General features: G+C 35.8%; 2 protein-coding genes across 3 annotated transcripts in view; one reads left to right on the forward strand and one right to left on the reverse strand.

The window, feature by feature from the left end:
• Window positions 2-22,054, forward strand: part of IFT74 (intraflagellar transport 74) — a 32,830-nt gene continuing 10,777 nt past the window's right edge. Inside the window, exons 1-16 of one of the 2 annotated variants that reach the window (XM_021381605.1) lie at window positions 2-116; window positions 326-463; window positions 1,856-1,991; window positions 2,476-2,524; window positions 3,362-3,460; window positions 3,625-3,685; window positions 4,174-4,233; window positions 5,251-5,312; window positions 12,915-13,053; window positions 14,033-14,095; window positions 14,646-14,789; window positions 15,413-15,453; window positions 16,531-16,610; window positions 19,843-19,896; window positions 20,706-20,803; window positions 21,707-21,833. In XM_021381605.1, the coding sequence (XP_021237280.1) occupies window positions 350-463; window positions 1,856-1,991; window positions 2,476-2,524; window positions 3,362-3,460; window positions 3,625-3,685; window positions 4,174-4,233; window positions 5,251-5,312; window positions 12,915-13,053; window positions 14,033-14,095; window positions 14,646-14,789; window positions 15,413-15,453; window positions 16,531-16,610; window positions 19,843-19,896; window positions 20,706-20,803; window positions 21,707-21,833 (1,327 nt within the window). In that variant the 5' untranslated portion in view covers window positions 2-116; window positions 326-349. Of the gene's footprint in view, window positions 160-325; window positions 464-1,855; window positions 1,992-2,475; window positions 2,525-3,361; window positions 3,461-3,624; window positions 3,686-4,173; window positions 4,234-5,250; window positions 5,313-12,914; window positions 13,054-14,032; window positions 14,096-14,645; window positions 14,790-15,412; window positions 15,454-16,530; window positions 16,611-19,842; window positions 19,897-20,705; window positions 20,804-21,706; window positions 21,834-22,054 lie in introns of both variants that reach the window. The other variant, XM_021381603.1, reaches the window with a different exon arrangement.
• On the reverse strand, window positions 5,323-11,707 carry LRRC19 (leucine rich repeat containing 19). Its single transcript, XM_021381606.1, has 4 exons — window positions 11,668-11,707; window positions 7,430-9,373; window positions 7,040-7,246; window positions 5,323-6,776 (listed from the first exon to the last, which is right to left on the reverse strand). The coding sequence occupies exons 2-4, from the start codon at window positions 8,049-8,051 to the stop codon at window positions 6,454-6,456; spliced, it is 1,152 nt and encodes a 383-aa protein (XP_021237281.1). The 5' UTR covers window positions 8,052-9,373; window positions 11,668-11,707; the 3' UTR covers window positions 5,323-6,453.

Below are 22,054 nucleotides of genomic sequence, written 5' to 3' on the forward strand. Positions count from 1 at the left end.
TAGCGGGGCGCTGCAGCTGTTGGCTGAGCCGTTGCTGCGATACCGCCGCCGTTGCCTGAGGAGGCGTCATGGCTGCGCGGGGCTGAGGGGAGGTGGTTACTGCCGCCTGGGAAGAGGTCTGTGCCGGCCCGCGGCTCTGTCTGGTTCGCTCCGAGCATGGTCTGTGCTTTGCGCCCCGCTTCTAAAAGGGGAGCTGCTTTGGGGAGTTCGGAGGAAACGTAAATCCCTGTTAAAAGGCGGAAGAACTAACCTTAAACTAGTTGCTCTCTGGCCGTTCTCAAGAAGCTTTGCAAATGAAAGGACTCTTCCTTATCCTTCTTTCCAGGGCGAAGTTCGAAAGGATACAGACATGGCGAGCGGCCACAGAACTCCCGTGGGCCGTCCTTCGAGAGCAGGAGTAGGGCTGCCAGCAAGGCCGTCCTCTGCAGCAAGGGCTCCCTCAGCAGCCAGGATAGGAACAGGGGTATGTGAAATGAAAAAAGAAAAAAGTCAACTCGTATATCTTTAGATTGTTACTCAAACTTTTGTAATTTTCAGGAGCGTCAGACAAAAAGCATAATGCGGTAGAAGGGTTATAGTAAATGGGGTTGCATCAAACTGGCGGCTGGTCACTAGTGGGGTTCCCCGGGTCTCCATTTTAGGGCACGTTTACTTTAATGTCTTCATAAATGACTTGGATCTAGGACTAGAAGGTGTTTGGAGCAAGTTCACTGATGATCCTAAATTGGGAGGAGCTGCTGACTCCGTCAAGGATGGAGAGGCCTTGCAGAAAAATCTAGACAAATGAGGGCATCACCAACCGCATGATGCGGAATAAGAGCAAGTGCCAATTTCTGTACCAGGGAAGGGGCAACCATGGCTACATATACAGACATGGGATGAGATGCTGGAAAGCAGACCTGCTGAAAAAGATTTGGGGGTCGTGATCACAGCAGGTCGCACACAGGTCAGCAGTGTGCCCAGGCAGCCAGGAAAGCCAACCATACCCAGGGACTGCCAGCCGGGTGAGGGAAGGAACTGTCCCACTCTACCCTGCACTGGTGTGTCTTCACCTTGAATACCATGTGCAGTTTTGCTGCCACAGTACAAAAAGGACATGAAACTATTAGAGAGTGTCCAGAAAGAAGCTGCAAAGATGGTGTAGGGTCTGGAGAACAAGAGGTGTGTGGAGCGACTGTGGCTTCTCAATTTGTTAAACTCAGAGCAGAGGATGCTGAGGCCTCATGGTAGCCTATGGCTCTTTACAGGGAGCTGCTCTCTGGTGACAGCAACAGGACCTGAGGGAACAGCACAGAGCTGCATCAGGGGAGGGTCCATTTGGATATCAGAAGGGTGGTCAAATACAGGAACAGCTTCCCCAGGAGAGTGGTCAAGGCACCAAGCTGACAGTTCAGTAAGATTCTGGACAGTACTCGCAGACATACAGCGTGATTTTTGGGTGGTCCTATGTGGAGCCAGGAGTTGGGACTTGGTTATCATTGGGATATTTTATGATTGTATGATTCTGTGATATTTTCTCAGGAAGAACTGAAAGATTTTCATTCTGTAGAGAGTTGTACTTTGTAATTTTGATGGAAAGAGACCTTGCAACATAAGTTCCTCTGGGAAACATGGATAGTATCAGTGTCATGCACAAAGCACAGTGAACAACTCCTCAAAGGCAATCTCTTACCTTTCAAAGCAGACATTTGACTGAAGCTTTGTTTACCTGAAGAGGTGTACACACTAGAAGAGTCTTATATGAAGATTTTAGAGACTACCTCTTAAGTTTGTAATTGCTTTGGCGAATGCGTAAAGATAACAAATTCATAACTCAGAGTTGTTTTTTTGGTGGGATTTTGTTTTGTTTTTCTAGATGCCTCCCAGTACATCAAGACCTGGTTCTCGTGCTGGTTCTTCAACTACTAGTGGAATCTTGTCACCTCACATTAAAGTAGCAGATCGCCCAGTCACACAGCAGGGATTAAGTGGAATGAAAACTGGAATGAAAGGTATTTTTTTGTAGAAAGTAGATTTAAAGGAAAACATTTAATAGATATACACCTATGAAAAATTGTGAAGTGAATTGATATTACTAGAAGGAGCGAGAGGAAGGAGAGGATTAAAGCATATCCTGTCCTTTGATTTTGGCTGTCAGAGTAGGCAAAGGCTTTTCTGTGCCTGAGCATGCTTAGGGTTTTTGCATCTATTTAAATATAATTTAAAAGGAACAATAGGATAAATTGTATCTTCTTCCAGGGCTGCAGAGTAATTAAGATTCTGCAACATACTTTAATTTATAGTAAATATTTAATATAGCTGAAAAAATATTTTGTATCTGCACAACAGTCTGAAAGGAATTTCTGCCTTCATTTGTTTTAACGAAGTAGAATCTGTTCAAGAACACTGAGAAGTTCTCTACATGTAAAATCTGCAAATTATTAGATCAGAATGAGTTACTGTCTGGTGAAATGTCATTTTATTCTCCTTTGTCAGGTCCTCAGAGACAGATAATGGATAAAACTTATTATCTTGGACTGCTGAGGTATGTCTTAAAAATAAATTCAAAGTGTAGAAGGTGTAGAGCTCTGTTCTTTTCACATCCATTGTGCTTAACAGTAGTGTGGGATAACTGGTGTTGACTGATAATAAAATCTGTCCTGTTTGAGACGTGAAGGTCATTTTGCAGGCAGTTTGTAAGAGGAGAGGAATGTGTTATACTTATGTCCCAAGTAGAAGATTTCTTTGACATTTTGTTAATAGGCTAGCTAAGTTCAGTGCTCTCCCACAGCATTCATTACAGAAGCTTCAGTGATTTTGAGCTTCCACCTGTGGCATTTAATGGGTCTGATAGCTTCAGTTTGTAAGAGGTAGAATCTCAAACTAAGCACTTTTTATGTACGCTTAGAGCTTGTACTTTGAGGTGGCACTGATAAAAATACATGCTGCTTTGTCAGCTGATCATATTACAGGATTGCATGATCAGTCCTAAAATATGGTAGTTTTTTTATTATTATTATTTGGATGATATCTGTATTCTGTGAAAGGGTGCTATGATTTTTTTCTGGTCTATTTCAGAAAAAACATGACTGTTTCAACCAGAACAAAAAACTAATGAAAACATTTAATTTCATAGCCAGGTTTTCTGATATTTATTTATGACCTTATCTGGCAGAACTGCTTTAATTTTTCCTCATTCATCTAGCTTTTCGTAGAAATAGTTTATTGGAAACATGGTACTGTGTGAGAAAGATACTGCTTGCACATCACATTGAGTAAAATTTTGTTTTTCATGGTGTTTTAGTTGTACATTCAAATTTTATTTTATTTTATTTTGTTTTATTATCTTTTATTATATTTTATTTTATTTTATTTTTTGCAGAAGCAAAACCGGTGAACTCACATCAGAAATTAACAAGCTGCAGGAAGAAGTAAAAATGTACAAGCAAGAGAAATCTGCCTATTTGTCATATGAGAAAAGGTGAGCTCTGCAGCAAATAACCCAAAGTTAACTTTCTCAGTCATAAGACTTTGTTCTAGGCTACTGTGCAGGCTTCAAGGAACCATTAATCTTTTTTATTATTATTTCATTTTTTTTTATATAACACTTCCTGTTTTAAGTTTGGCTTCTTGTTTTGTATTCAGGGCGGAGGCTTTAGCGGGTGAAATCAAAGAATGGCAAGGTCAGCTAGAAGACTACAACATGGTATGCTACTATCAGGTTTTGATACTGAAAACATACTTTGCACTTTCTCCTTTGTTTACTACTGATTTTGCTTTATTACAACTTCTTTTTTCATTGCTGTTTCTCCTTAAGAATGTACTGGTTAATAATGCTGAGTTTATTCAGTTACCGGAAGAGAAAAAAATTGAAGCTAAGGAGAACAAACAGGAAATTTTAGTGTATGTTAGGATAAGCCATTGCATATGCAATTAAGAAATTACTGCTGCATAATATTTGAGTTTGTATAGATACATTCAGTGAGAATTACTTATAAGAACAGTGTGTAATCTGTTCAGGTTTAAAATTCAAATGGTTTTCTTTTTGCAATAATAGATAAATACTGTATTTTCATGAATGCTTTGTGAGTTGCTACTTATTTTTATGATCTTTTTGTATGTCTGTAATTATTTTTGTCTTTTTCTTTTTAATAAATCAGAATTCTTACAGGTTGTAATTCTCTCTATTTTCAGGTTGTGGATCTACTTAACACCAATACAGACATAGCAGAAGTGATTCGTGATTACAATTTGGTAAGAATTAGGATATTTGCTGTATTTAATAAATGAAATGGTATATAATAGATGTCTGTGCTTTGAACTCCTGACATACATAGAAAAGCATGGTACTAATTTAAAATGTATACTTTCTTTTCCAGTTTAAATTGGACATAATATTTGGCAATATCATGTTTGCAGTGAGGCAACTGTCCAAAGTATGGACAGATGACAGTGCTTCTGTGATGATAGTGTTTCTGTGTCTTAGATTTGAGAAGGCTGTGTTCCCAACTTAAACTGCAAGTGTTACAATACATTATTTATCTGACTAAAAGGCATAGAATGCTATGCCTTATGAGAGGCAAATTCAGTTGTCTGCACTGCAACTTAAAGCTTCCTGATGCTCTGGAAATTTTAGTTCTCTTCTGTTTTCCATCCTTTTTAAATAACTCCAGTTAAGTCTGCGATGTGGCCAGTGACGAAATCAGTCAGCTTTGTTCTTAATTTTCTTTATTTTCCGAGATAGTGAGACAATTTATCCAAGTATTAAGGCCTTAGAAGCATTAAGCGTGTTCCATTTCTTGAAATTACTTTCTCCGTTATTTTGGTAGCTTGAAAAACCACCTGAGTGTTTCTTGGCCATTTTTTTTTTCCATGTTTCATCAAGAAATATGAAAAAAAAAAAAAAGTGAAAAGTCTCATTGTCTGTGTCCCAAAGGGAAGAGTGCTCTGTTACATTTGCATTCTATCTGTGGGCTTAAGCAGTATTTTACTAATAGATCCCATAGCAGTAGTATGCAAATTGATTTGCTGCAAACTTGATTGCACTTCTTTTTCAAACACAGAGGTGCAGTGGAAGACTGCAATTTCAGAAGCTATTTCTTCAAGACAGCCTGAGAACACCTCTGGAGCCCAAGGCTTCTGCTCCTCCTTTCTCCCCTGCATTCTACTGCATTCTGAGCAGCTTCTTTCTCTGTTACAGAAAACCTTGAATTTGTGTATAAAATATTTTTTTTTTCTTATATTCAAATATCTTTTTCCTTTTTTTTCTAGATAAAAGTAAAGAATGACCGAGATGCTCAGAGTGTGGATAAAATTTTCACAGAAAGACAAGCGTAAGTAGACAAAGTTTATGCCCTTCAAATACTGTCAACTCTTCACCTGAAAACAGTAAAATTGAGAAGTTACTGAATTCAAAAATTTGTCACAGTGTAATCCATGAAACAGACAATATGCAAACGCTTTTCAGATCATGTATCAGTATCAAGCTGAGGTTGGAATTTCTGTCTTTAAATTCCTCTGAGTAACTGCTGTGATGATAGCTTACCTTGTCATCCAGGAGGAGATAGGTGGCATTGAAGTCTCCTGGCTTGTGGAGACCTACTTATCTCAGATTATGGATGATGTGTTGTAGTAGCAGAAGGGGAAAAGTAAGTATAAGTGGGGACTAGAACTGCGATTCCTGTCTGGTAAAGTAAGGATGTGGAGAAAGGAAGTGAGCTGTATGCAATAGGAATTTGTAGGTCATGAGAACAGTTTGTGTGGTGATAGGCTGAAAGGGTGAGTTTTAAAATAACAATTTTCCATTTAATAATAAGTCATTTTTCACTAACATTGTGGTTTTCAACAGCTCATAAATATGTCTGGTTTATCTCTAAATGTATTTCTAAGTGTTAACAAAATGTGCAGAGACCTTGATCAAGAACTAAGGCATAAAGGCATTAGATAACAAGTAGTGCTGGTTATCATTTTTGTGTATGTAGGCACGTTTAAGTTGGTCTACTGATTCACAGTAAATATTTGTAGATATTTTTTTTGTCTGTTAGACTACTGAGCTGTGATACTGTTGATTTGGATTCAGTCCCTAGTCTGACTGTGTTCTGCTTCAGTGATGTAAATAAAAAGTTTTGTGTCTCTGGCTTCTTCATTTATATAGTGTCAGGTCACAGCCTGCTTTTTAAGGACTTGGTCATTTTAAGCAATGTACAGTAAACTCTTTTCCTCCCATAAATTATAAAATAGTTTTTTTTCTAAAGCATGGATGATCTGTATTCTCTCATGTTTCAAAATATTTGTTGTGACACTAGCATGTGCACATGACCAAATATCTAACCTTTGTGATTCATGCAACAATATTTTGTTACAAATTTTTTGAGATACAAGGCTGCTTAGGTTCACTTTGTACAATATTTAAATAGTGTAATATGAAAGGATGAATAGATTGAAAAGTCAGTTCATTGTGCATTGTGTAAGATATTAGCTCTCCTCGGTTACATAAGTATCTATGTATTTATCCTCAATAAATCCATCTTCCTCAGGTTCAAAAGCATTAGTTTTGTCAAATATTACTATGGGATCCTCATTTATATCTGATATTGCAGGAAAAGAACTCATGTCAGCTGAGAACTCCTGTTGAAGCATCTCAGGGTCGTTTTCTTCCAGACGACGGTGTCTGTAGCTCATCAAGTACTGATACCATGTTGGGCATTTTACAGCAGTAAAAATCAGGAGTGTAGTGGTTAGGACAAACCCTAGCACTCCCACGAGGAAGGTCCAGCTTTTGCCAAGGAATGGAAATGCTTTTAAAACAGACAGGAAAAAAACAATAGTTATCTTTATGTGTAATACCTGAGAGAACTCTGCTATGAATTTCTTAATAGTTAGATTGAGAACACATAAAAGATCATAGGGGGTTAACTGAGTTATAATAAAACCTGAAAATCCACTTGTTCTACAGCTTTGATGAAAGAATAACAGTATAGTAGGAATGTAAAACCATATGAATTGTGGAACGGCAAATAAAACAGATTGCAAAGACTGAAGAGAAACATCAGTGTATTACCTGCACTTGTTCCGTGGTTTCCAGTGATGTTTGAAGTCAGAGCTGTTAGAAAGACTGTGCTTTGATTCTTAATGGCATAAGTGGAAGTTATAGTAGTTTCTAAAGAAAGTTTTTCAGTTCCGCAGTCAACTGGTTGAATAGTTGCAGTCTTGATGGAGAATTTTTGCTTTGTGTTTGGGAATGTACACGTAGTGTTGTTTTCATTTTCTGTGAATAGGAGCAATAGAGATCCTGTGAGATATTGCTAGCTAATTGGCATTAAGATCTTAAAAAATCACCGGTAACTAAAATACAGAGTAGTTCGTAGTGAATTTTTTTCAGATCAGGAAAAACTAAGGTAAGACTGTTTGAGGGAAACAGGTGTGAAATGCTGCTCTTGTGAGAACTTACCCATTGTCACATTAGAAGCAGTTAGCCATATTTGTAAATCAAGGAGGCTACAGGAGCAGTTCCATGGGTTTCCATCTAAGGTAATTGTAGTCAATTTAAAAGATGGTTTTGTATGATAAGATTCCAAAAGGTTATTCTGAAGATTCAAAACTCTTAGATTTTTTAGAGAAGAAAATACATCTGAATCTAATTGAGTAGTCCTGTTATAGGATAGATTCAGCACTGTCAGTCGATATGATGCTGGAAGTGCTGCTTGATGAACTGTATTAATACAATTGTTGCTGATATCCAGAATTACAAGTTTTGTCAAATTGTTGAAGCTGTTATTATATAGTAGAGTAATTGTGTTTTCATTCACAAAAAGCTCAGCGAGGTTAGAAAGCCTTATAAGAATCTCTTTGTCATTGTGTTTTAAAGTGATTTTATTATTTTTGAGATTTAATTTAGTAACATTTTGCAACAAATCAGTGGGGATGCTAGAGAGGTTCTTTCCAGACTCATCACAAATGACCTGTTGAAAAAAGATAGTATCAACAATTAAAATACAATAGGGATGTCCATTGAAGGAGTTCCAGTGATAACTGTTAATGGGAATAAAAGAATACTTTTTAATGGCAGCCATTTATAAGAAAAATCCTACTAGTCTTTGTGCTGTTTTGTTAATGTTTTCCATAACGTTCTTGTAGATTAGTGATACAGGGGAATGAATTGTCCTCGTGTGTAGTGACCTGATGGTAACGATACTTAGTGCTTAAATTCTGATAGATTTACAAGGCTTATGTGGTTATCATCCTAAATAGAACTGATCTGGCATGCCACTTTGGAGCTATTAGGGCTGTCTGTTTTGAAATTCTGATGTGAGGTCTGACTGTGTAGAAAAGGACTCTGTTGCCACATAGTCAAGAAACTACCAAGTAAAGATGTCATAGAGAAAGTGGATTCAAGACTAAGAATTAATTAAAATAACCTTTTTCAAATATATTATTTTATTTTAAAATAGCTATGCTTACTATTGAAAACATCTTTGGAACATGCTTTCAACCAGCCTGAGTACATATTTTTATTATATGTATAGCATTTAAATTCATTTTGATTTTCTGTGTTGAAGCTTAGCATAGCTGTACTCTTGTCAGGTTTGAGAGTTTTTATTCTCTATACCTTGAAACATTTTTCTCTTCTGAAAAAAGTAGATTTCCTTACGCATCACTGCAGCTTACAGTTTGTTGGCAGGGTACTTGCACTGGATTTAAATGAGATTCTGAGTACTAGAAAGAGATTGGTTGTGTTGTTCCTCCTCCTAGATAAGTAGTCTATGTTCAACTTGTTAGTGCTGTGACCAGACTGTATCCAGTTAGCTTTATTAAAAACAAATTAGATTAAAAGTCTGTTCTATACTGTATATATCCATTGGGTTTTTTTTGTCAAATAAATATTTTGAAAAAATAGAATTTGAAATAATATCTTAAAATATCTTAGAGAATTTTATAAGGAATACTTTAAAATATCTCACACACATTTGATCCTGACTTAGGCAAGTGCTAACACAAAATTGCTCAAACTTGAGCAGTTTTTTGTCTTGTCCAAACAACTGCTGTGATTTAGGCCTGTCCCGAAATGGCAGAGAAAGATTTGACCAATATATAAAACCATATCAAATAACTTTTAGTGTTGCTTAACCATCTAATGTGATTTCCAGGAGCTAATTCCTATTTCATAGCAAAGCACGTCCTTTTATTTGTCTCTGTCTGCTTCTTTCTTAGGAACTTCATTTTTGTAGTCATTGAAAATGACTCCAATTTCCACTGTATTTTGAAAATGAGAATGATTTACATGCATATATAACTTACTTACAGTTTGAGAAGTAATGTTGCAGTCAGCAGTGACTTGATTCAAAAGCAGTATTCCAGCCCAGATCATCAGCCAAGGTAGTTTCATGTTCAAAGTCTAGCAAAAAACAACAGTTTTCAATATTGAGATCAGAATCACAGAATCATAGAATGGCTTGGGTTGGAAGGGACATTGAGGCTCAAGTTCCAACCCCCTTGCTGCAGGCAAGGTTGCCAACCACTAGAGCAAGTACCAGATCAGATTCCCCAGGGCCCCATCCAACCTGGCCTTGAGCACCTCCAGGGATGGGGCATCCACAACCTCTCAGGGCAATCTGTGCCAGCACCTCACCACCCTCTCAGTGAAAATATCAGTGTAGTAGTAGTTTAACATATTAATAAATAGTAACTCAGTACATTTTGTTCTACGCAGATACTGTAAAATGTAAAATTAAGAGAAAAAACGTTATCAGCCATAATGCATTGAGCTTTCCCTGGATTGGGGCAAATCTAAAATCCAGTGGGTAGTATAAGCTGACAGAAAATGGATTGATCTGACAAGTTTATAGACATCAGATTCACAAATGGATAAAAGGAATAGGCTGATGTATACTTATTAATATCCCTATTAATGCAGTTATGGGTGCTGGAAGACTACAATAGGAATCAACTGAAGAAAGTATCCAGGCTTGCATGCCCTACCTAAACAATTTCTTTTGTTTCCACTGATTGAGGCAGAATGCTGTACTAGATTGTTGGTTTATTTGGACAGATATCTCATATATTTTTATGTGAATTCACAGTTTTTGTGAATTGTTAATGATTAGACCTTCTCATCTCTTTATTATCCATAATATAATGTATGACATAAGCAATGTACCTTTGTTTTATGAAGCCCTAGTTGTTGCTCTCATCTTTGAAGCTAAGGAAGCATGCTTCATTCTCTTGTGCTGGAGTTTTTGTACAGATTTGTACCTTAAGTTTTGAGGGTCAGGAATGCTTTTTTGATAAATGATATTCTCTGCAATGTTAACTTATCTCGGAAAATGTATAACATATCCATCTTCTCCTTTGAACTGGGCATAGTTTGCAAGATTTACTAAACAGGAGAGTTAAATTTTGTCTTTTACATGTTAAACCGATCCATGTTTATGCAAGATTTGAATTAGAATTTTATGCTAAGGATATATTATCCCTTTTGTGATATTTTTAGAGTTTTGCATGTGTGAAGTCTCATAGAGAAAAGGTAGTAGTCTAAGAGAACCTCAGTATCTCTTTCCTACATTTCAATCTTCCAGACTAAATGTCAAAAAATAATGAGGGGTGCTAGTAACAGCAGTGGTAGTATGTTGCTGTATTAGGTACTGTTGTAGCCAGAGACCGTCTTGCATACTTTTGGAGGCAGTTTGGAGGCTAGTGGAAACCATGCTGCAGTTTTTGAAAACTCCCAATATCAACTGTGTTTAAGTTGGAACTTAATGGCACGCTTGGAGTTTAGAGATACCTCTACAAAGATGTTCAGAAACAGAGCAGACCTTAACCATGCAATCTAGAAATACGATTAATAGCATTATCATAGTTTTCAGATTTCAAAAAAAAAAAAAAGCATGCTGTGGTTAATAGAGTGGGGAAAAATATTGGGTATTATTTTAAAACTTACTAAGTCTGTAAGTTAATAACAATTAAGTTAACAATGAAAATTAAATGTGTTTCAGAAGTTCAAAGAAAGAGTTAACATATTTAAGTACCTGGGATGCCATTAATGGGAAAAATCATTTTTCTGTCTAAAAATTCACTGCAGATATGTCTAAGACAAAACACAGTCCCTATTCTTTACCATCTATTGAAAAATTAGGGTTTTTCTTACAGAGTTGATTTCCTGCATTTATATAGGGGAACAGTTGTAAGCAACAGAAGAACAAGGAACGACCTATAATTTTAGTTGAAGTGTAGCTTTTCAGTAAAACCAGACTTTAAGAATTGCTGCTTAAAGTAATTATTTTGGAAAGAAACTGAGCCTAGCAATACGTAGGTAGTACCTTGACATGTCCTTGTTACTTCAACTCCAAGATGTTTTGTTCAGAAGATTTCCTTGGAGTATTTTGTGAGACTTATATATACCATTCAATTGTAATATAATTCCTGTTGCTTTTGTTACATTTGTAAAGAAAATAGCAGATTTGGGAGGCAAAGAGATTTGTATGATCAGGTACTCTGCTTTTTAGAAGAGAATCAAACTGTACTCTCGCTTTTTACTGACGCACAATTTACTTAACAACTTTGTATTTACAAGGTTCGTAGCAATTCCTGAACTTTAATGTATGTCAAGATATACTTGTTTCCAGCCTTGTAGAAAAGCTTTAAAAGTAAATCTTTGCCTACATTTTGAAAAAGATGTCTCAAGTGTCTTACCTTTCTGTTGCTTCTTGGAGCACCATATGCCCACCCAGACTTCTCTGTGCACTGACAAGAAATAGTATCACGTAACAGCACTTTGTTTTTTTTCAACCTTTGTACCTAATGAATAAGCAGGCCATGTAAAAAAAAATAAGGAAACTGGAATATCCTTAGCAAAACATTGACTAGGTTGAGTAATTTTGTATAATCATCTTCAATTTAATTGGTTCTGCAGCCAATAGGAAAGCCTGATGGTTGTATGCTTAAGTGTCAAGTTCCAGATCATATAGGAAGCACTGAGTTAAAATGCCACTGGATATTTACAAGCAAGATGGATTATTGTTGATTAAAGAAATGTTGGAGATGGATAAAAACTTGTACTTTTTTAATGTTACTTGTCAAGAAATGAAGAAATTTTCAAGAGATTTGCATATTGAGGGAAAGTTTTGTGCTTAAATAGTTGCTTAAGTCTCTGTTAAGTTCTTGTGCTGTGGAAACATCAGCATCAAAAAAAAAATCTGTGGAGTGTGTTACATATCAAGTTCATTATTTGTAAAGAATCACAAGCATTTAAGGACATGGGCTGTATTTCAGGAAGAAATCCTTAAGGAAAGAAGAAGATACTTGCTCTGATCTGAAAGCATGTTTATGTGCATATTGACAAAGATATTATACTGATACACAAACATTATATCCAGTAATTTTTTTTCTGATGGTGCTCATTCTGCGAGCTTCGTTCTGCCCAATGCATAGTATGAAAATAGAAAAGGATTTGCCTCCTTCTCAAGTTCTCCTGAAGTATGTAGCTGAGTAGAAACCTTTTTACTTCAGTAGCTCTCTTTTGTGTTACTGATGCTTTGATTTTTTTTTTGCTTAATATCTCAGTATGTTTTGTGACTTCTAAGCCTCAACCCTGTTCCAGTTTCCCTAGTAGTCTACTGTTGTTCTACCTCAAATAATGAATCCTTTGGGATAGCCATTGCTAATATTTTTGTTGCCTCTTAAAAAAGCACTGAGCTTTAACTTTTTTTCAAAACACTACTGCCAGAGGCGGTGCATAACAGCTAAGTCAATCATTTCTAATCTCATGGAGATACTGATGTATCGAGCCGGAAGTCCACGTCACATTAAAAGCTAGAGTCTTGTTGCAGGTAAAGGTACTACTCTGTAACGTGACTTCTCCTACTTTTTCCATCAGTGGGGTTGGAAAAATAGTAGTAGAAACAGACTAGTAAAAGTCAAAAAATGTGCTATTTTTGCAGCACAGAAAAGTTAATTCAAGCCGTGGAAGAAGATATCGAACGTAATAAAGTTGCAGCAGATGACATAATAAAAGACATGACTGAGGAAAATCAAGCTAAATATATGGAGATGAAGGCTGCAAATGAAAAGGTGTCCCAGGTTGGTTTATTTCTTAGTATTTCACCCAAAAAGTTTCTTAGCCAGGCTCCATTAATCATAGGTACAATTTAAATATTAAAGTAAAAACTGAGTAATACAACAACAAACTCGCTGATGTATCGATCAGTTGTAGGAGTGCCTGAAGAATAGACAGAAAACAAGTACGTTATGTTTTAGTTGTTCCTAGGAACAAATGGTGTTCATCATTTTCTTTTCAAATTTGGAGACCGACATGCAGATTTTAAATCCTCTGTAGTGTTTAGGTGCTCAGCCAAATGTGGAAAGTGAGCAAAAGGTAAAAAGCAATCACAGTGGTTTTTCATGCACTAAAGCAAAATTTTTTCATCCTGTGCACAAAAATAAATCTGACTAGCTTTTTATGGGTTCTTGTTCTATGTCTGGATGTATGACAACAGTAAACCGTGCCTTCTAAAATTTTTACTGTTTCACTAATTCTAATGTTAACAAAAGCAGTAAGATCTCTAGGGTTGAAATAACCTCGTTGAGCTTCAGGCATACAGTCTTAAAAGGCTCCCTTATGTAGTCTATTTGGGGAGTGGCATCTTTTAAAGCTAGTGCTTCCCAACTATCTTTAGATGGGCTGAATCATTAGTCAGGGCCTACCTGTCTCTTCACTATGAATAAGCTGTGGTGGCTAGTTCAGGTTTTAAAATCTAACTTTAAATTCTAAAACAGGAAAGAAAAACTGTACACTCAGTATTGATTTTAACAAAAAGGCTGCAAAAAGGGCAAACTTCCTTTTGGTTATTACCCAACAACAAAGAAGAGTTATAAGAGTTAATTGGAATTTTTTTTTTCTGAAATTAAGTGAATATTATGTGTAAGCTAGTTAGAAAAGCTGAGTTTATCCAAAGAAGATGATGTTTCACAGCATCTTCAGGATACTACACTGCAGAATGAAAAACAGTTTAATCAAGTAGTAATTTTAATCTAAATCTTGGGTTTTTTTCCTCTTTAGGAATTGTTTGCTCAACAGCAGGAATTGGATGCACTAAGCATAAAGGAGGTGTCTCTAAGAGCTGTATGTATGATAAAAACAAGCCTGTGTACCAACCTTTGAAGAACTCCAGTGTAAAAAATAATACCTTCCTCCTTAGATTTCCATATACTGTAGGATTATGCCTTGGGAACAGATGGCAAAGCTGTGTCTCTGTTTTCCACCAATAATTTATAATCAGTTATGGGTTAATATGTTTCTACTAGATCTCAAATACAAAATTTGGATGGCAATAGTGAGGTTTCCTAGCTTTAGTCATGTAGTTGTCAAATGTTTTATGTGACATTTGGCTGAGTTGGAACTACCCTCCAAAGATAAATGTGAAATTACCATTCACATTCTTCTTAAGGATTTGTAGAGAAGGAAACGCTGACTGGTATATTCCAGTCAAAAAAACGCAGCGTTGATTCTGGATTATAGAGTTCATTCTTTATACTACTGTATAAAGTACTATATGTCTGTACTATTTGTGACAATCGAGCTTCACTTTCAACATGCAGACAATGAGCAGTGTTGTTCAATTAGAGCATAATTTCTGCAATGTTGCTAGTAGGTGCTTTGTTTTTCATAACAGGAAATAGCACACTCCCCGGTGAAGCTGGAGGCAGTGCAGCTGTATGAAAAGCTCAGTGAGCTTGAAGAACGTCGGAATCAAATGATTGCTGAGGACAAGAACATGGAATCTCCACAGGAGGAAAGGGAGAGATTACTGAAGCAGGCAAGAACATAAAATCGTATCATTTAGCGGATTCTCTGAGTCAGTGTATTAAGGGATGAGAAGATTTGAACATATTTCTCTTTGAGTTTTGTCATTATTTGCTCTTTAACTAGCACAAACCATGTAATTATATACATGAAGGGACGAAGATGTTTCAGGTTGAGCTAAAACAAAATTCGCACAGTTAGCTTCTCAGCTGGTTGACTTTTTCCAGTTCGTTTCTACTGGTATGATGAAAGCTGATCCTATCGAACCATAATATTGCATAACTCCAGACAGTATCCTTTTGAGATAGCATACAGATGTACTAATCAAAGAACATTTTTTTTATTTGCAAGGAACTTCACTGTATTATATAGCCTTTCATACATGGATTATTATACTGAACATTACTAATGAGTGTAACATAGAGTGTATTCAGAACACAAAGGAGCTTTTGGAAGAAATCAAGCATAGATTATACCAATTTTCTTCGGTGAAGAACTGTTGTTGAATAATGTGGTGGCAGGGTTTCATATGCCGAATCTATTCTCTGTTGTAATGAATTGAGAATTATTTTTTGGATTTTTCCTTTCTTCATTTGTAGATTTTACTTCATATTCCAAAGCTGTACTTTTTTACAGGTTAAAGAAGATAATCAAGAAATAGCAAGCATGGAAAGACAGTGAGTAATCCCATTTTTTTCTTGCTACACACTGCATTTAGCCTCTAATGAGAAATAATTGAATCCCATCACATATTCATCACGTGCTGCAACCTCTACAGGTGTTAACCTTCCACAGGGAACAGAATATATCCTGCTTCAGCTAGATAATTTTTGTGGTGATCAACCATTTAGGTCTGCATAAAATATTTTATATCATTACAAACATGCCTTAAGAACAATAAATTGTTAATAGCACTGACATAAACTTCTTTAAGATTGAAAAACACATTCATCCCTGAAGAGCTATTCATTGTAGACACATTTAAGTTTTTGTTATGCTTTCTTAAGACTTCAGAGTTAAAAAGTTGTTTACATAGCTTTCAACTCTAAAGAGTAACTGGGCACTATTTCTTCATTCTTGGATACTACGTGTTTTTGAAGGTTTGCCATAAACTCAGGTTAATGATTTTTGTGATTTTGACCCTTAAGTTTTTTTTTTTTCTTTACAGAATTGAGATGATACCTTAACTCTCCTACAAACCATTTAAAATTCTTCTAAGCAATATTACTGATTTTAATCATTGGTTAATTTTTAATACATTGACAACTTTTAATTGGCTAGTAAGTTATTTAACAGAATTTTAAATAATAAATAGTAACAGAATTGTATGTGAGAAGTTACAGAAAAATGTTTCTAAGGTAGCTTTCTTTCTCGTTTTGTCTGATTATCTAATACAGTGTTTAATTTGGCCATTTTTAAGAAGATTTTAGTGAACACATAGGTGATTTTTACATTTTAAAAGGTAATTTTGATGTGGTTTGCTGATTACATTGGATCTCTTGCAAAGCTGCATAGCAGCCAGCAGAGGGGCCAATTGAGTAAGAGAAAAGCTACTGATGACTCACAAAAAATTGTTTTAGTTAAAAAGAGCAACAGTACTGATACCTAATGTAAATTAGCTGCATTACATATACCTTTTATAATAACAGTAATTCTAATATTGTTTTGCTATTTTGAGTCTAATACTTCTATCTTTTAAAAAAATGTAATTTACAGAGCAGTTTTAACCTTGGATTTCATTATCTGTTTATTAGGCTGGCAGAAGTAAGAAAGAAAACAAAGCATTTTAAAAAGGTTATTCAACAACTTGATATAGATTTGGAGAAGCATCAAGGTAGGATCACTTCACACTGGTGGTAGGTGATGCAGAGCTCCATCTAGAAAATATACAATGTCATGACATATGTGCTTGAAACTTTTGCGCTCATGCAAGTATTCATTGTTGACCATTAGAATATGGGTTGGTGTCAAGAGCTGCAGACTTCTCTTTTCAGAGAAGCTGAGAAAGCAAGAAATGACAAATAACAACATGATAGGAGCATTCATCAAGTTTGTTTGATTCGTAAAGCTACCAAATTAATAGTAGTACAGCTGTCTGGCTTTCTGTCCCATTTTTTATCAGTGAATGTGAAACTGAGAATGTTTAAACTAATGCTAATATGCAAAGCAGCCAGAACTCAGCTATTCTTTTATCCATCTTGTAAATTTCTCGTGTTGATGTTTCCAAGGAGAGCATGGGAGTTGCCTAAAAATGGTGTTAGCTTCGAAGCTTAACTCCAGCAAGCACCTGTTGTTGTATATTAGACTAACTTAGACCTGGATTTGTACTAGCACTTATAGTTCTGAAAGAAATAGCTTAAGCCTTCAACAGCTGTGAAAGATTCTCTTTAAAATGGAAATTCAGCCCATAGGAAACCTTCTAATTACAGGGAATTCTGGTTATATAGACCTTACAAAAATATGCGCATGTAATTTGAAAAACGTTGTAACAAATTATTTAGCTTCTACAGAACTGATAAATTAATGTGTTAGGGAAATACTTAGTTTATGCATTTTCATTAGCAATCATTATGAATTTTAACAATGAATCTCTTCAAAGTGACTAAATATTTCTAAAATTGACTGTAGACAAATGTTAGATATGTCTACCATCTTTTGCATTAGAAAGTATTTCATTGTTTTCCAGACATTTCATTATTTTTGTAAATAATTTATAAAGAGTGTTTTATAAGCATTTCCATTTCCATTTTCTATTTTACAATCCTGCTTTTATTTTTCTTTTTTTTTCCTTCTCTTGTGCCACTCTTTCTGGTTTTGTTTTTATTTCTTTGGAGAAATGCAGAACGTTAGAATTGAATTATTTTTCACAATTAATCATTAGATTCACATATCGTATTTCATTACTAATCTGTACTTCTTTCACCTTTCTAGAAAAAAACATTCTGTTGGAAAACAGGATTTAATGCATATGTAGGAGGAAGCATTTGCTCTCTGTCAGCATATTTAGTAACAGTCACGATATGAAGAATAAAGCTACCTTGTGATCTTACTTGAAAGAATTTAATGAGCCAGTTTGTCACTGAATTACAGGAGAAAATAGGTCTATCTTTCTAAAAATAACAGATGTGCTTAAAAAGTAATGTAGAAAGGGTGACAGCCATTCAGCCGAAGGCACTGCAGCCTATAAACTTCATTCAGGCCTTTGTGTGAGGACCAGAAAGGGCTTAGCTTTAGTGCTGGCTTCTGAAAAGGGTGATTTTCTCCTAATAAAGGCCCAAATAACAAGTGAAGATCTCAGCTAGGTGAACATAGGACAGAGGAGTGTTGGTACCACCCTAGTGGGCTGAGTGTCTCCAGATCAGGCTCCATCCAAAGGATGGTATTTTGGTGGGCATGGTGGTGATGCGTTGATGGTTGGACTTCATGATGTTAGAGGTCTTTTCCAACCATAACAGTTCTATAATACTTTGATACTCAGTTTCAAGCACATCAGTTGCAACCTGTAGGTAGGTACAGCTTACAAGTGGGTTTTATCAGTTCTACTTCAATGTAATAGATAAGGGATGGTCAAATGTCTTGTATTAAGTCTATGAAAGGGGCAATATGCTTGACTGAGAAAGTATCTGCTTTCAAAGTTTGGCTGTCCTAATGTTTGAGACTGTTGACATGCTCATACCTGACAATCTGGCTGTGCAGACATTGTGCTAGTAATGAGTTATATTCTTTTGTTCTTTTGTTTTGTTTTAAACTTTTTCTGCAGAAAGATTGTGTGCCTATAGCATATTTATGGAAATGTACAAGGTGGAACTTGATTGCGTGCATGAATGGTGTGTGTAGCAACAAAAAGAATAACTAATACATTCATAAATTGGTAGCAGAACTAATAATTCTATTATGCATTAAGGCACTTCAGATTCTCTCATCTTCTTCTTTGTCCTTGAAATTCCTGTCCTCCCTCTTCCCCCAGTCAGCTTACTTCTGGCTCAGTATTTAACTTGCATATTTCAAAACACAAGCCTTCAATTTTACTAGTACATTTTATAGAATCACAGAACTGTAGGTGTTGGAAGGGACCTCTGGAGATTGCCCAATCCAGGCTCCCAGCTAAAGTACATTCCTGCTGGAGGTTGCCCAGGAGAGCATCGAGGCGGGTATTGAATATTTCCAGAGGAGACTGTGTAACCTCTGTGGGCAGCCTGTTCCAGGGCTCTGTCACTCAGACTGTAAAGAAATTCATCCTTGTGTTTGAATGCAGCTTCCAGTATTCCAGTTTTTGCCTGTTGCCCCTTGTCCTATTGCTGCACACCACTGAAAAGAGCCTGGCACCATCCACTTGACTCCCGCGCTTTAGACATTTATGAGCAGTGATGAGATCCCCTCTTAGTCTTCTCCAGACTCAAGAGTCCCACGCCTCTCGTCAATTGTTAGATTGATAAGATGGACTGAATTTTATATTGTATTACATATTCATTACTCCTAATAGACTGGGAAGAATGTGTTGGAAAAAGTCTTTTAAACATAACTGTAGAAAATGTTCTGTGCATTTTATTCTCCTATCCCATTGCTTGTAGAGTTTCCCTGCTTCTTTCCCTGAGATTGTCACGCTGTAGCTTAGAGGCTACAGGTCCTTAAGAAAGTCCATTTTAATACAGTACAGTGTCATTGAAATGGCCGATATGTTAAACAGAGCTGCAAAAAGTTTAACAAATCATGGTGCCCAAAGACAGGAAAGCATTTTTTCTGTTATTGAAATTCACCTTACTTCAGAAAAATCACGCCAACTTCCTTTTTCAAAAAGAGTGCTTATCCTACTCTTATTTATCAAAAACCGTAACTTCTAAAAGGTTTTAAAAATTGCATGGAGACTGGTTTATTAAGATAATTATCTTTTTTAATATAAATGTATACGTTTTTAGCCAATTTATGTGACAATATTAAATGACATGGAATGAATTCTGTACTTTTTACACATGATGAATTTTTATTGTTAATTGACATTTTTTCCTACCTAAAGGGATCCAGGATTGAGATGATGAAAAGTTAATTTGATGTTACATCTCTTGCAGGAGAGGAAAACTGGAAATACAAGGAGCTGAAGAAGAGAGAAGAAAGCATGGACAGTAAGTTTTCTAATATACTTCAGTTATATTAGAATTTTAACTATATTAGAATTTTTCCATTAAAATACAAACTTGTTTGTATTGTTAACAACAAATTTAGAGCTGAAAAGAAGTTATCTCTTGGCCTTTGCATGGAAGTTTGTAATCTATCTCAGGACAAGGCCATTGATATCTTAAGGCCTGCAACATATTCACAAATACGTGAAGCATCTTGCAAAGGTTTTCATCAAATGTTAAAGGTCTCACAGGAATACATTACAGTTGTCTTGTCAGATTCAGTGGCACACTTACAAGAATGACCATAAAAGATTGAGAAGTAGCAAAAGGAAGTTAAACAAGAAACAGATGATGCCAGATGGATAGTAATCTCATGTCCTTAACAGAGTTTGTTATTTAGTTCAAGCCATTTGAGACAGTAAAGTTACCTGTTTCTCTTGGTTACCCATTTTGGTGGCTTTCAGAAAAATGAAGACCAGCACGTGCTGGGATAGACATTCAAAAAAGTATCAGAAGTTGATGAAACTCCTTTCCCCTTCCATGGAATCCCTAACCTTAAACCTCATGGTGACCTCGTGTCATTAGGCAAATATGTGTACAGGCGGAAAAACTGGTGTTTTTCATTCCATCTCCTTGACAGGTTTCCTAAAGACTGTACCACCTGCTTTTTCAGTAGACTGCTAATCTCAGAGTAGCCTTTCTGAAAATGTACATCTTATCAATTTAGTGTAAAGCTTTAACAGAGAACTACAAGGGCTTATGCTATATCCCTGTAAACAGCAGCCTTCTTTATTATGTTTGTTGACCTGTAGATTTTCTTGAAACTTTTGAAGAGGTGAAGAATCAGGAACTGGAACGAAAGGCCCAAATAGAAACCAATATTATTGCACTCCTGGAGCACTCAAGTAGGGTAAGTGCATTTCCCTCTTCCTGTCGGAAACTAGGCATTTAGAAGCATGAAACAGAAGAAGGAATGGATAAAGCAAGATGATGCTTTTAATATTTTTTTCTCAAGTAAGTATCTGCATAATACTCTCACGGTGGCCAAACAAGACAAGCTACCACATACAATTGTAGTAAAAATATGTATCTGGGGTAAGACTTCTGAGTGTTAAATAATATTTGTGACCAGAAAAAAAAAGTGCATATGTAAGTACTGTATGTGCTGTAATGAACATTATTCTGTTCATGATAAATATTTCAGAATAGAACTGCAGTATTTTGTCTAAAGCCTGTAAATCTCAGTTGATAGTTACTTTGTCACCACTAACCAGTAAAACTGATAAAATTCCAGTTGTCTCTCTGATGTATTTAATTATGTCTGGGATACACTGCTATGTGATATTTAATGCAAATACTTCAAAAAAATGCTCCCATTTGCAATCTGCCTTTCTTTGCACTTTCAAAACATTTTTCCTGTTAACATTTTTGGTTCCTGTCGACTTTTTTTTTTGTTATGGAAGTCTTTCAGCTGAGTAATGTTTTGATTATATCAACACTTCAATTGTCTCTTGTTTCAGTTTAGTACACTGTAAGGTATATGTTAGGCAGTGACACTTAACTTTAGAAGAGATTGATATGGCAACACAGTTTATCCTTAAAACTAAAAAGATAGACTTGCTTAATCTTCATTGATCTATCAGTACATCTTTTACTGGAAACTGACAGAATGAAAATTCATTACATTTAAATCATTCCAGACTGTTTCAGTCTTTGTAGTAGAAAAGCCAAATAATAGAGGAGTTCTTCAATTGCCCAGTTAGCATTAGTAGATTCAAAGATAAAGTGTATTCTTGTTATTGGTAACACACAGAATGTGAACCGTATGAAACAAATTTCATCTATTACTAATCAAGAGCTGAAGACTATGCAGGAAGACCTCTCTTTCAAATCGAGTGAAGTGCAGAAGTCCCAGAACACTGCTAAGTATCTGATTACAGGTGAGATCAGTAATGGATTTTCAAATTCATTCCTTTAAAAAATAAAAATGACCTAAGTTGTTACATTAATAATTACACGATCAGTGATCTCTAAATCTTGTGAAACACTGTGTCAGGTTGATAAATTTAAACTCATGTGAGTAACGAGCCATTTATATTCCTCAAAGTTATTTTGCTTTTTCTTATCTATAAATTACTGGCTTGTTTGTTCAAGTGCATGT

This window comes from Numida meleagris, chromosome Z (assembly GCF_002078875.1).
Source record: "Numida meleagris isolate 19003 breed g44 Domestic line chromosome Z, NumMel1.0, whole genome shotgun sequence".
In the NCBI taxonomy this organism is placed as follows: domain Eukaryota; kingdom Metazoa; phylum Chordata; class Aves; order Galliformes; family Numididae; genus Numida; species Numida meleagris.